The 11236-nt window shown below is 32.5% G+C and overlaps 1 protein-coding gene across 1 annotated transcript; it reads right to left on the reverse strand.

Annotated features, from left to right (window-relative positions):
• Window positions 1-1736: 1736 nt before the first annotated feature.
• LOC132733554 (polyprenol reductase-like) lies at window positions 1737-5015 on the reverse strand. Its single transcript, XM_060720211.1, has 4 exons — window positions 5007-5015; window positions 4376-4586; window positions 3627-3743; window positions 1737-2522 (listed from the first exon to the last, which is right to left on the reverse strand). Exons 1-4 carry the CDS (start codon window positions 5013-5015, stop codon window positions 2263-2265), a joined length of 597 nt encoding a protein of 198 aa, XP_060576194.1. The 3' UTR covers window positions 1737-2262.
• Between the last annotated feature and the right edge of the window lie 6221 nt (window positions 5016-11236).

The raw sequence follows: 11236 nt of genomic DNA on the forward strand, positions 1-11236 counted from the left end.
AAAATGTTTCATGATGTTAAGTTTTTACTACACACATATAATGAAAACAATGATCTGCCCCCTCCCCCACCCCCGCAGGGCCAATTTTAACCCAAGGGCTTTTATTTGAACAAACTTGGTAGACACCCATAAGAATTTTTCATGCTAAACATCTAAGCTGTAGCTCATTGGGTTTTTCAAAAGAAGATTTTTTAAGTTTTTACCATACACATATAGTTAAAACAATGAAACCCTGGGGCGGGGCCAGTTTTGACCCCAGGGCTTTTATTTGAACAAACTTTGTAGACACTTTCTAGAACATGTTTCATGCTTAATATCTAAACTCTAGCTATTTGGGTTTTCAAAGAAGATATTTAAGTTTTTGCTATACACATATAAGGAAAATCAATGACCCACGGGGCAGGACCAATTTTGACCCCAGGGCTTTTATCTGAACAAACTTTGTAGACACTTTCTAGAACATGTTTCATGCTTAATATCTAAACTCTAGCTATTTGGGTTTTCAAAGAAGATATTTAAGTTTTTGCTATACACATATAAGGAAAATCAATGACCCACGGGGCAGGACCAATTTTGACCCCAGGGCTTTTATCTGAACAAACTTTGTAGACACTGACTAGAAGATGTTTCATGCTTAATACCTTTACTCTAGCTATCTAGGTTTTTTCAAAGAGATTTTTTAAGTTTTTGCTTAGATATACACATATATAAGGAAAATCAATGACACCCGGGGCGGGGCCAATTTTGACCCCAGGGCTTTTATTTGAACAAACTTGGTAGACACCCAATAGAACATGTTTCATGCTAAATATCTTAGCTCAAGCTCTTTGGGTTCTTTAAAAGAAGATTTTTAAGTTTTTACTATATGCATATAGGGAAAATCAATGACCCCCTGGGGCGGGGCCAATTTTGACCCCAGGGCTTTTATTTGAACAAACTTTGTAGACACTTTCTAGAACATGTTTCATGCTTAATATCTAAACTCTAGCTATTTGGGTTTTCAAAGAAGATATTTAAGTTTTTGCTATACACATATAAGGAAAATCAATGACCCACGGGGCAGGACCAATTTTGACCCCAGGGCTTTTATCTGAACAAACTTTGTAGACACTTTCTAGAACATGTTTCATGCTTAATATCTAACTCTAGCTATTTGGGTTTTCAAAGAAGATATTTAAGTTTTGCCTATACACATATAAGGAAAATCAATGACCCACGGCAGGACCAATTTTGACCCCAGGCTTTTATCTGAACAAACTTTGTAGACACTGACTAGAAGATGTTTCATGCTTAATACCTTTACTCTAGCTATCTAGGGTTTTTCAAAGAGATTTTTTAAGTTTTTGCTTAGATATACACATATATAAGGAAAATCAATGACACCCGGGCGGGGCCAATTTTGACCCCAGGGCTTTTATTTGAAACAAACTTGGTTAGACACCCAATAGAACATGTTTCATGCTAAATATCTTAGCTCAAGCTCTTTGGGTTCTTTAAAAGAAGATTTTTAAGTTTTTACTATATGCATATAGGGAAAATCAATGACCCCCTGGGGCGGGGCCAATTTTGACCCCAGGGCTTTTATTTGAACAAACTTGGTAGATACTAATTAGAAGATGTTTCATGCTAAATATCTTAGCTCTAGCTCTTTTGGTTATTTAAAAGAAGATTTTTTAAGTTTTTACTATATGCATATAGGGAAAATCAATGACCCCCTGGAGCGGGGCCAATTTTGACCTCAGGAATTTTATTTGAACAAACTTGGTAGACACTCACTAGAAGATGTTTCATGCCAAATATCTAAGCTCTAGCTCTTTGGGTTTTTTAAAAGAAAATGTTTAAAGTTTTTTCTTTCGGTTGCCATGGCAACCAGAGTTCTGCATGGAATTAAATTCTTTGAACAATTTTTAAAGGTGACCACCAAAGGAACATTCCAGTGAAGTTTGGATGAAATTGGCTTAGTGGTTTATGAGGAGATGTCATTTAAAGTAAAAGTTTACGGACGCGGGACGAAAAGCGATCACAAAAGCTCACCCTGTCACTTTGTGAGAGGTGAGCTAATAACAGTAAAAGTACAACAATGCATTTTCTCGCACATACACTTATTTTCAAAAATGAGTAAAATGAAACTGGCCTCTACTACAGAGAGTGGAGTATTTGTGTAAGTTAATACATATAGACTTTAATATCAAATTTTAAATACTCTAGAAGTACATGTACTCATTTTACATGACATGAGTATTCATGAAAACAAAAACCTTCTTAAAATATAAAAGGAATGGTTGATTTTCTATTTTTAGGATAAGTTTTAAATGTCTCTTTGTACCATTTATGACTAAAGTATCCTGAAATCACCTGGTTTGCTAGAACAAATATGAACAATGAGATCATCATAGTGTTTCTAAATGAGAAGATGATATTCATCGAGAGATATATGAGTATTTCTGTGAAGTAATGTGGACATGACACATATTCAAATAATCCTCCATACGGAATGTGATGCTTTGTGTTATGAACTCTCCCTGAAATTATCAAAATGTTTACAAGTTAGTTATTCTTTTATCACACAAAAGTATGAATGTATAATCATTAAAGTACAAAACATATTACAGTGATTCCTTCTATCTTGAAAAACAATTTCTTATAATTTGAAGCTGCTTCAAATTTGGTTCCTTTGAATCTGCAGCATGGCAAAGTTGTCAATGCATCAGACAAGTACTTTTATGGATGGGTAACCCCATCAGGGACAAGCTGTTGTTTCCTTGAGAAAGAAACTTTACATTCATTGCTCAGTACTGGTTGGTTCCAGGAACAAATTCCAGAGTGTTTTTGTTGACTTACAGCTTCCTACACAATCAAACTAAAATAAATTCTGTATAAACAATTGACTTCTTTCACAAACTTAAACAAGTTTCAAGAAACAAATCAGACAAATTAACTGAATTAAATGTACCCAAAGTAAAAAGATGCATACACGATAACTACAATGGTTATTTCCCCTCCAGCATTACATAATGCACAATTAATAAGGAGCCTTAATTTATAAACTTAAGTAACTGAAGTATTTACAATAACTATTCCCAAGTAGAGATTGTGATAAAGCACAAATAAATCTTACCATTCCAATATCATTAATAACTTATTTTGACTTGTCCATCTTTCATTCTGGACTGAATCATTCATTATTTTTAGTATAAAAAATATGTGAACATAATGCGTTTGCGACCAGCATGGATCCAGACCAGCCTGCGCATCCGGGCAGTCTGATCAGGATCCATGCTGTTCGCTTACCAACCCTATTACAAGTAGCAAAACTGATAGCGAACAGCATGGATCCTGATCAGACTGCGCGGATGCGCAGGCTGGTCTTGATTCATGATGGTCGTAAATGCATTACGTTGGTTTTGTCGTGGCACGGCTCATATACTGACTGAATAGTCAACAGTGAAGACCATGATTAGACAACACAGACATGCAGACTGAATTTAGTCAGTGCTGGTTGCAAGGGTACAGTCAGTTGTGGCTAGCAGGCTATGGGTAAAAGAAAACATTTACAACTAGCAAAATGAAATCTGACAAGACATAACAAATAAAAGTAAGAAGGCCTGATAATGATAGTAATATACCTGATTTGTTCTGGCGAAGTTGAGCAAACTGGAATGCAACTTTTCTCTGTTGATATGATGCCCAGATAAATAGAGCAACACCAACAATATGGTTCCAACAAACATACTGAAGTAATTCTAAAAATGTAAAAAAAATCTGAGTCTTTATACTGATAAATATCTATTGCTATATAATATAGATGGCTCATAGGCTTACAAAAAATATGTTCACAAAATTACTATGAAATATAGGAAATGTCAAGAGTTTTTGAACTATGTCAACATTTTTATAGTTTGGGAAAACATAAACCCAACCTCAGGCAAGTTAATTTGTGATATTTTTCAAGTTTTTGGGTTTCAAAAATGATTACAAGACCTGACAATATATGTCAAATTCATTTCATCACATATCCTCATTTCATAAATTCATTTGTACAGTAATAATAGCTGTCAAAGTAATTTATCAAAGACAAGATAACAATAACGTCAATAAGTGTCATGCTCATTTTCTTCCTGTTTGCATTTTTTTAATCATACTTGTAATTGTTTCCTCTTCTACATACATATACAAGTACTTCAATAGCATCGAATATAATGAAATTGTAATTGGGTCAAATGATTTGAAAACAAATGTACATGTAAATCATGTTAATATTTTGTGCTATATGCTTCATGTATATACCACAAATTACATTGTTAATTAATACCAGATTAATTGAAATAAAGACATGTTTATCATACCAAACTATCTCACCAGACAGCAAACTTACCTTCACATTTGAAAGCATCATTAAGATTAGTCCCTGAAAGGGAGGTAATAGGAAGAGCTGTATAGAATGCCACACCAACAAAGTAGATGACGAAGCTCATTTTGCTATCAGGAGAGTAAACACTGATAAATAGACACTCGAGAAACCTTCTCAATACCTGGCAACTTGCACAGGTCAAAACCACAATGTTAGAGAACATTGTCCCCATAACCTGAAAACAAACAGAAAAAATTTCCTGATATGCTTATCAACAAGGAAGAAGGCTGAACTTATAGGGCAATCAAACTTTAAAATCATCATTCTCGGGTTAGCCATTAATCACAAATATCCAATGGTTGAATAAAAAGTGCAGGTATTTCAAAAATCTGCTCTCTAATAATTTATAAATGAATGTGTTAATGATGACCAGTGTTATTGTTCAATCAGGACATTTAATCAAACTAAATCTTCAAACAAGCTTAAAAGAAATTTTAATGCTTATAACAAGCTGGTTTTTATTGTAGATTTTGTGCATCTACAGTATGTTAAAGGTCCAGTTATGCCCAAGAAATGCTTTTAGTTTCATTTCTTAAAATCTTTACTTTTAGTGTAATTTTATAGTTTCCACAAAGTTACTTCATTTGCCAATTACCTGAACCATCTTTTTGCAATCAGTACAGTTAGAGACTGAGTGATGATTTAGTATTTTTTGTATGGAAGTCAAAATACTACTTTGTTAACATTGTGATTTTGCTACTTTTATGACAAATTATTTCCCACTGTCTTCCAGTAAAAAGCATCTAACATGCTCCAACCATTATTTTAAACATTTCCAAAATTTAAGTTTACTCTCTTTTTAAAAAAGTTAAAATTTTAATTGTTTCTGAGCATAATGTGTGTTAAATACATGTTTCATGTACATCAAGAATGGCAATAAATATTCATTTATAAAAGCAGAACTTACTCTCAGGTACAGGGTATCTCATGACAGCAATGATGGTGTGTACAAATTCAGGCCACTGTCCACCACCGCATGTTACATACAGACACATCAATAATGATGATGTGATGCAGATAATACCAGAGAAGTAAAAATGGCTGAAATAACTGAAAAATGAAAGATTAAAGAATTTAATAGGTGAAATAAAAGGTTTACTGTATACTATTTTAACTATACACAATTTTCATGTAAGTACAGTAGAACTTCGGTAAGTTGAAGTTGAAGGGACTTGCGTTAAAACTTCCGACACTTCGGGACTTCGACACATGAATAGATCTCAATTCAATGAGAAAATTGCAAGCTGTTGACGTAAGCAAGCAAGTTACAAAAGACATAACAAAAGGATATGGTAATTACTAAACCAGCTTATAGTAAAAAGATCCCGTGTAATTATCACGCAACACCTGGTCACGAAAGTTCTCATATATATCGGACAAATCTAGACGGATGCACAGACTGACAAGCGCACCAAACTGTCAAAAGTGAAAACAAAGTCAACCTCACCACAAGCTGGCTCAACAATTTAAAACTCCTCTGACAACTTAGCATAATACTTTAAAGCATAAGCAAAATACAGCGCCAAGAAACAAATTTTAATATTTTTATTTCACCTTTGAAATCTTGTGAACTTCACTGTGACCTTTATTTGTGCGAGTTAGTCAACATGACAAAGATACTACCTAGGCTCAGCCCATCATACTGTGTCCGCCTGACACGCCTGCAAAGCAGTATCTGAAATAATCGGCGTACCATGTCACTTGATGTAATATTCGATGTTTGAACCACCGAATCATTGAACAAAATAACACTATCAGAGTCATTTCCTATTCCTTTTTCAAAAACCAACTGTTCCTGGAGAATACTAGTATTTTTTAATATGTCCATACTCCCGACTAAATATCTTTTCATTACAACAGTAAGATTTAAATTTGCATTTAAAGTGTTGATAAGTTCTAATACCATGATTACTTTAATAACAGGTCGCACGATCATCGTAAATCGAAATGTGCATTTGAGCTTGATGTGAAAAAATGATACTATATGACAGTCATTATCAATGGCACTTGCGATAAGGTTCGTGGTAGTCCATGTGTATTTAAGTACATTGTAATTCAGTTTAACGGTAATGATTGATTTAGATAACATTTCACATTTTAAATAATGCAACAATCATAGGGATTTGCAGTGTGTACTTTATTAGAAATATATTAAATTACGCAACACATGGTTGCTTGAAAAGCAATGCCCTTAACTCGTATCACGTCCGAAATGAATGATTCACACGGGTCTATTTGCACATATATAAAAGATGACTAAATACAAAAATAAAACAATTTGCCATTAAAAGGCAAGATATTAGAGCTTTATCTAATGAACATGCTCTATATTGTACGGTATATAAATCAGTTACCGCGCAAATTAACAACGCGATGTCATAACTCGAATGAAAGCATAAATGTTTACCTAGTTATTGAATAATAAATTTTTAAAATATATATTTATATATGATTGTTAAGGCTTTTTCTAGCAATAATGGTAAATCAAATCATGACAGTCTTACGAAAGCGTTATTCCTCAATACCATTTTCAATTCAGTCTATATTTAATGTATATTATCATAAAGAAGTGCATACATTTCAAAAGTGCAATTTTTTATAGATCCTCTATATACCGATGCGACTAACTCACAAGTGATATGACTGAAGTGGTATAAAGATCTAAATCATTAATCTTGTTTGATGTGCACATTATTGAAAAGAAAATGCATAGAAGGACGGTCAAATGTATAAACGACAATAATCTGAACGTAAGCTTCAATGCTATCATATTGCTTCTTAATTATAATAAAACATGTCACATAGTGATTTATCATGCATTTACATCGTAAATCACTACGTAATATAAAATGAACCGTAAAGCCTTTTGATGTTCAAAAAGTATCAACATTACACAGCTTTGAAATATTGCGAGATCATTATTTTCACAGAAATCAAATTATGATATTTCTTTTGGCATTGGTGAGTTATAATAATAACAAAAACATTGAATCGAAAAAGAAAATCAAACGTATCTTCTATCCCTTCATAAGTTTCAAAAACGTCAATAATTAAGATAATGATAATGTCATGGAGTAAGACTTTGTTTGACTTTTAAATTATACGTTTTAAGCAATCTAATGATTTCACATTTATAAGTGAAAAACAGCAGGAAAATTAGATAAATTATCAGCAATATGTGTTAACCACACTGTTTATATTATATCCTCTCTTAAATTTCTTGGAACTGTGTTTTCTTGGAAGAACACACTATTTATGAATACTTTAGGGTGGCATAATGATATCTTTTTACATCTTTGAAGTGTTTTCTGAATAAGGATATCCGGAGTTTAAAGAACTGCATCAAAGCTAGTTTCAGTGTGTCAAGTGCGGTGAAATATCCATCGGGAATGATACTTAAGTCTTTGATCAAGTTGCTCAATCTTTACGTGTAATTGATGGATATTTTACATCGCCATTCAATGATAGATTTATTTTCTGTTTTCATATAGAATGACTGACCAAGAGTAAATAAATACTTGTACAAATTGAAGTTTTAAGAAATAATTATCAATAGTAAAATTTCTTTAGATTCTTTGATACCGATGCTTTTAATTAACAAGTGATATAACTAAAGATCTAAATCCTTAATCTTGTTTGATGTGATGATTTACATTTATGACATTTTCATTCTTTTTAAAAAGAAATTTTCATAAAAAATTTTGGGCAAAATGAATAAACGCCAGGGAACTAATCTGAAAGAAAGCTCAAGCTATCATATTTCTTTTAATTATAAAAAACAAGCAATCGTGATTTACAATTCAATAACATTGCAATTACAAATAAAATGAAACAAGTTATTTGGTGTTTCAATAAGTATCAATATTACGGAGTTTTGAGAAATGGCAACATCATTGTTTTGATACAATTATGATAATTCATTCGGCATTGGTTGATTATTTTACTAACTTTTATCCCTTCAATAAATTCAATCAGTGTCAACATTACGCAGTTTGAAATATGTTGACATCATTGTTTTCATAGAAATTAAATTATGATATTTATTTTGGTATTGGTGAGTTATAATCAAAAGAAAATACTCGAATCGAAAAACAAAATCGAAAAACTATCCCTTCAATAGTTTCAAAAACGTCAATAAATAAGAAAATGATAATGTCATGGAGTTAGACTTTGTTTGAATTTTGAATTATACGTTATAAGCAGTCTAATGATTTGAAATATCCTAAACGGCAAGAATATTAAACAAAATATAAGAAATACAGTTGACTCTCGGTAACTCGAAATCCAAGGGACTAGGTATTTTACTTCGAGAGAAACGGAATTCGAGTAACGTGGAACTACCGCCATTACGTTGACTTCGTACATGTATATACATGTACCTGATTGAATGTGCAAAAAAAGTAGGTTTCTTATTGTTGTTAGCGGCAATGCTGCAATATTTAACCATTGAAATGACGGTAAATCACTTTCAACTACAAATTATAAATGAACAAAAATATATCATTCAAAATTTAATACATGTATATTAATAGTGAAACATAAACACACAATTATATTTGATTTAATTGATCATCGGACGAAAACAAAATTAGCAATTATCGTTAACCGAAAGTACAAATTAATGTATGCAATATGACGGAACATTAATTATACAAATATCATTTACGTTGATGATACACATCAATACCTAGGCTGTTATTTGACTAGGCTGTTATTTGACTAACACCCGTCAGACTGGCACGAGTCAACTTTTTTAAAGAAATGTAATTAAATTTTAATTTAGTTATCTAACTGTTAAAACCAATTTAGTCGTGAAACGGATTAAAGACACTTTTACGACGTGTTAATAATACATGATGACCGGCATCAGTCGGCTGTTTTCACACTTCGACTAATTGAGATGAAAATATGTGGACTTTAATTGACGGGACCAAATTTTCTTTTCGACTAAACAGGAGTCTCGGTAAGTCAAAATTTGACCTAAGCGGAGTTAAAATACAAAGATAAAGAAGGAAATTTGACGGGACTTTAGAAATTATTCGAGTTAGGCGGAATTTTGAGTAAAGCGATTTTGACTTATTGAGAGTCAACTGTATGTGATAACCACACAGTTTGTTATATTTTCTCTGTAACTTCTTGGTACTTTGTTTTTCTTAGTAGACACAAATATTTAAGGATATTTGTTGCTTAAGAATATCTATTACATTTGATTCTATTACATCTAAGACTAAAAAGTATTTTGTGAATCAGGATAATATTATACGGAGTGTAAAGAACAGTGATGCGTTTCATAGAAAGTCCTGAGTGTATCCTAATCCTAGGACTTATGACCGTTTCAATAAATATTTGCATCGTTAGTAAAAGTTATAGACTTTTATTTTATTCATTCTCCTGAAAAGAAAAGTTACAAAATACAATTGCACACAGTCTAATTCACAATGTGTAAATGTTTCTTTTGAAACGAAAATGCACAGACACTTGGGGTTTGGAGCTCAAAACGCCTTTAAAATCCAAATAAAATGCATATTTGTCAATCCCAGCACATGTACTGATCATATATATCAAAAAAACTTAATATAAGCTGTTTTGAAAAAAAATCATATTTCAACAGCTATAATAATACACAAGATAAAAATGTTCGCCGGAAAAAATCCGCACCCCTACCGTCATAATCACCATGTATTTTATTCCATTTCCAATATTTTCACATAATCCTTTGGTCTATCGACACAGAAGATATAATTCTTCACGATGATGGTCAATTTTAAACTTCAACGGTAATATAAACAACGCAACAGCCGAAATAAACATCAATATTATCGCCGTTTTTTTTCAACGACAAAATCTTTCGATAAATTCAATGGACCAGACGGCTATGAACGAAACTATCCGATTATGTGGCCCCAGCTTTGCCGTGTGCAAAATGCGCAGCGCTTTTAAGTTTGGGAACCACATAATCGGATAGCTTCGTTCATAGCCGTCTGGTCCATTGAATATATCGAAAGATTTTGTCGTTGAAAAAAAAACGGCGATAATATTGATGTTTATTTCGGCTGTTGCGTTGTTTATATTACCGTTGAAGTTTAAAATTGACCATCATCGTGAAGAATTATATCTTCTGTGTCGATGGACCAAAGGATTATGTGAAAATATTGGAAATGGAATAAAATACATGGTGATTATGACGGTAGGGGTGCGGATTTTTTCCGGCGAACATTTTTATCTTGTGTATTATTATAGTTGTTGAAATATGATTTTTTTTCAAAACGGCATATATTAAGATTTTTTGATATATATGATCAGTACATGTCCTGGGATTGACAAATATGCATTTTATTTGGATTTTAAAGGCGTTTTGAGCTCAAAACCCCAAGTATCTGTGCGAAAATGGTCTCTGTTTTGGTCTTGAGACATATTCTAGACATATTCTAGACCTAGGACTTTCCACGAAACGCAATCCTGCTTAATAGCCAGTTTTTGTACATGCTAAAGCTTTAGGGAAAAAACAATTTTCGACATTCTATAAAAGGCTGGGCATATTTTATTAGGTTACAGTGTTTTTAAAAAAGCTTATTCAATTACTGTAATCAGGTTTGCATTTTTGCTATCACATACTTGAAATTCATCAAATGCATAAAAACTTCCTTGACAATTTCCACTGCACCATTAATAACCCATTAATCTCGTGATAACAGTTTTACCACGATACAGTATTTGCATGGGGAAATATCTTTGACCAGAACAATTGATAAAATAAAGGCATTATAAATGTTGCTTTAACACCTTAACAATTAAGGGTCGAATACTATTAAGGTATGCCATGAA

The sequence above is a fragment of the Ruditapes philippinarum genome, unplaced genomic scaffold (assembly GCF_026571515.1).
Source record: "Ruditapes philippinarum isolate M1 unplaced genomic scaffold, ASM2657151v2 ctg4611_1_1_1_1, whole genome shotgun sequence".
NCBI lineage: Eukaryota > Metazoa > Mollusca > Bivalvia > Venerida > Veneridae > Ruditapes > Ruditapes philippinarum.